Below are 3,850 nucleotides of genomic sequence, written 5' to 3'. Positions count from 1 at the left end.
TAAAATGTATACAAAAGACGTAGCGGTAAGCGGGTAGGCGGCGGCATGCAGAGAGGGCAATGCGCTTATAGAGGAAAAAAAGAAGTACAAAAAGATTTTCTTGTACATTTACCAATCAAATGGTAACACCATTCATTTGAGGTTATGGAAAGGCGCGTGGGCTTTAGTGAAAGGCATTATGGAGGAAAAGGAAGAAAGTTATGTTTTTAAAAGGAGACTTTACGAAATTTTTATCTTTAAAAGAGGAAAAGTGCGAAAAGGCGAAAAATAAATTCTGTTAGTCTCAGTATACTGAAATAATTTAGTAATTGCTTAGTTTGATTTTAGTTCGTTTTCCTGTCTTAATAATATAATATCATATTATTAATAACAGCTATCATATTTATTTTATTATTTTATTTTTAATTCGTTACATTATTTTTTATGCCATATTTTTTTCTTTGGTACATTATTCCTTAACTAAGGTTTGCTTTAATTTCTATAATCGCAAGTTCATTGAAAACTCGCAACTTTTTTAATACATTGCACAACAATACAAAGTCTTTAACGTATATTTACAATAAATCAAAAAAATGATGACAAATCGATATAACTAAATTGCATAAAATTTTCACTAAATCACGTCTCTGGAACGCCACTTGATTTACAGCGGGCAGCCATGCACATAACCGACATTACGAAAGATAGCCGCCGCTGCCGCCGAAGTAAGAAAATTGCATGGATTCGTTGAGCTAAAAGTCGATAAACCCGTCGGGCAACAACCGAGCGCTGCTCCCGAAGTACCATCGCCAACAAATTCCTTTTCTAGAGTGGCCTGATGACGCAATTGTTCTAGTCGCAGCTGATTTTGTCGTTTCCACTTAGTGCTGTTGAAAAAAATTAAATAAAAACAATTAAAAGAACAAAATCGTATCACCCATTTATAAATTCGGTTACCTACCGTCTATTTTGATACCAAGTTTTCACTTGCGTCTCCGACAGATTGAGTGTCTCTGCCACGTCGCTCCGATCGGCTACCGATAAATACTTCTGGCAACGAAACTTGCGTTCCAAATAGGCGAGCTGTGCATGTGTAAACGCGGTGCGTCGTCGTCGTGGCTTGCGACCGCTTTTATTCAAATTCAAGCCCAACTTGCTACCGTGCATGTGCCCACCAATGCCACCACCACCCATACCGCCGCCCCCATAACCTCCATGTGTTTGCAGGTGTGTCGTGGGCAGTTCTAAGTGATTATTGGCCGATGTGGTGGAAGTACTGTTGTTGGTTGAGTTAGGGTTGCGATTGCTGCTGCGTTCGTCTCCATTTGGTGAGTGCTGATTCGACTCGACACTCGACTCGTTGACCATAAAGTGTAAGCGGGCGCTGCTATTGGCGGCTGAGTTATATCGATGACCATGCAGCATATCTGAATCGGGCGAGGAGCGATCTTCGATGTCGATTTCTGAGTTGTCGTCAGATAGATCTGAATCTAAAATGAGAGAGAGAAGAAAAAGATTGATATTGAGTTGATAAAATAATTGCTTGAAAAACTAATGTCCATAAAGTATTTATGTCTCTGTTTCTGTATTCAAATTCGAGCTTGCAACACCAGAATATATCAGGTATAGGAATTGGCAATCAGATCTAGCTGTTCTCAAAACGACTTTTAGACCTGATATATCCAGTTAAGGACTTATCAGCGTTCCCTGGATCCAATTGACTTTGTCTGGGTTTTTCACTGAATGCCAACAGAAAATTGTTCCTCATAGTAGTTCTTCAGCATCTAAGTGAGTGCAGAACTTTCTAAGGGGCATTTGTTAGACATAAATAAGTGCTGTCCAAAGCTCAACACCTACTCAATAACCGGAGTGTTTTAAAAATTAATATCGAAAAAATTTTAATTTGCCTTCCACTAGTAAACATAGAGCCCATATCTTGGGAAGCATAAATTTTCTGATAACTCATTCCCCGGCTTAAACAGTTCTATCTTGTAACAGTTTGATTTGTTTACAGAGAAGATCAACTTACCTAAACCATTTATCTACAACTCAGCTCTTTGCTGATCGCTTTAGCCTCTAAAAATTTTGGATTAATCGTTATTGCCGAAAGCTGGTCGTCTGACGTGGGAGTTCAAAGAACGGCGCATAGTAAATACGGCGACGAGTTAACCTATGTCGGGCTTGGGCTTTGCCACAGATTAGTCGTTCTCTTACAGTCATATCCAGGCCAAAAAAAAACTTGAGCACATCAAGGAACCCACTCTGTCTAACTCTTCTACGTCAATCAAGATCCAATTGCTGATAATAGTGTAGCTAAGCTTTCCGGTCTATTCATTTTATTGAGAGATTTTTCTACGCTAAGGTACCCAATATAGTATTAGTAACGATGTGTGTTTCCAATCAAAGGAATACCAAGTGATCCTTGAGGTTTTACAGGACGAACGGTTGCTACAGCGTTCACTGGCTACTAAAGTAGTGTGATCTGATACAAACACTGCTTATAACGGGATATTGGTATGCCGCCGTGTTTTTATCAGGAAGTATGTAGCTGGTCGTACCTTCCATTGGCAATTAATTTCAATATTCCAGTATACAGTCAACCACGTAACACGAATGCAAGGCCATCTCGTTTAAAGATAGCTAGTCGAAGAGCTTTATTTATTGCTGTTGCGACTTACTTAGTCCTGACTAGATCGGATAATAGTTTAATCATTATCGTCAAGCTTAACTAACGGTAGGCCCATGAAACGTTTTGTTTAGGCGGCGTCAGACTAGAGGGAGGGAGGTGTTAGTTGAGTTGGGTTGCGCATGTAAAGGGGTGGTTGATTTCGTGGGGGAAATCTCGACATGCTGGATACTTACCAGGTTACCAGGTATATAGGCGACTATCCTGTATAAGTAGGAGTTAAGACGGCTACAATACCCAGACTGTAATAGCGCAAAAATTACGCGGGTCTCTTTTGTCAGTTGACGTTCGTTATTGTCCACAGATGGGAATTGGCCTCTTATGATGACCTTCATATGACGGGAGTCTGTGTCGATGGTAACAGTCTCCATGTGTATCCGTTGATTGCCAGTCTGTACATTCTCATGTTCATTGGTTGGGTTACATAGCGTTGAACCTCGTCCTTCAGTTCATACAGAAGCGCTTTTGACATGCCTGGCTGGAGGTTCCGCCTCGAGCAAAAGACTGTTCGGGTGTTAACATCTGCAGCACCCTACTAGGAACCGTTTGCTGAGCATGATGTTCTGCTCACTTACTTAGAGCATTTGGGTCTCACTATATATGTAATGTTATGGCGATATTAGTAGGCATTCTGTGCCTGTCCGAAGTGCTGTGCTGTGGCATGACTCTAGCTTCATGCACTACGTCCTTCTTGTCCCCGGCGACCATACGGTGCTGCATAGTTTGGAACCAGCCGGCCAACTGCCTTGTATGTTGCCAACAATGTTTTCTTTTCCTTTGACCAAATTGATGACGGCGAGTGATTTGAAGACTTTGTTGCGGCTCTGCACTTTGTTGGCCATTGCGGTTCAGTGTGCATCGAGAAAGAGAGCAAGCTGTCGTAACCTCCGAGGATTATCGTGTTGTTCATTGCCGGAATTGGGCCTTCGACGTGAATACCCAGTTGTAGCCTGACCTCTTTTATCCAGCTGGTTGCAGAGGATTTCGTTGGGCTGTTTTTAGTCTCAGTTCAGGTGATAAAACTTCTCCAACTCTATCTTCAAGTTTATAGCCAACGGTCTGTTTATTGCATCGTTGAGGTCCGCCAAACTAATCTAAGTATGAGATCAATTAGGGACGTGTCTATCCGGGAGGCCATCGTGGCTGGGGTAATTGTGATCGGGGGTACTTTTGTTGTTAGAAGAG

The 3,850-nt window shown here is 41.5% G+C and overlaps 1 protein-coding gene across 1 annotated transcript; it reads right to left on the bottom strand.

Moving 5' to 3' along the window:
• Positions 1 to 515: 515 nt before the first annotated feature.
• On the bottom strand, positions 516 to 3,507 carry LOC118748317 (homeobox protein B-H2). The gene is made up of 3 exons (XM_036482692.1): positions 3,408 to 3,507; positions 941 to 1,469; positions 516 to 866 (listed from the first exon to the last, which is right to left on the bottom strand). The coding sequence occupies exons 1-3, from the start codon at positions 3,505 to 3,507 to the stop codon at positions 644 to 646; spliced, it is 852 nt and encodes a 283-aa protein (XP_036338585.1). The 3' UTR covers positions 516 to 643.
• Positions 3,508 to 3,850: the final 343 nt, after the last annotated feature.

This window comes from Rhagoletis pomonella, unplaced genomic scaffold, assembly GCF_013731165.1.
Source record: "Rhagoletis pomonella isolate Grant_MI unplaced genomic scaffold, Rhpom_1.0 Rhpom_scaffold_00013, whole genome shotgun sequence".
Lineage (NCBI taxonomy): Eukaryota > Metazoa > Arthropoda > Insecta > Diptera > Tephritidae > Rhagoletis > Rhagoletis pomonella.
This window is presented reverse-complemented; position numbering and strand designations above follow the sequence as displayed.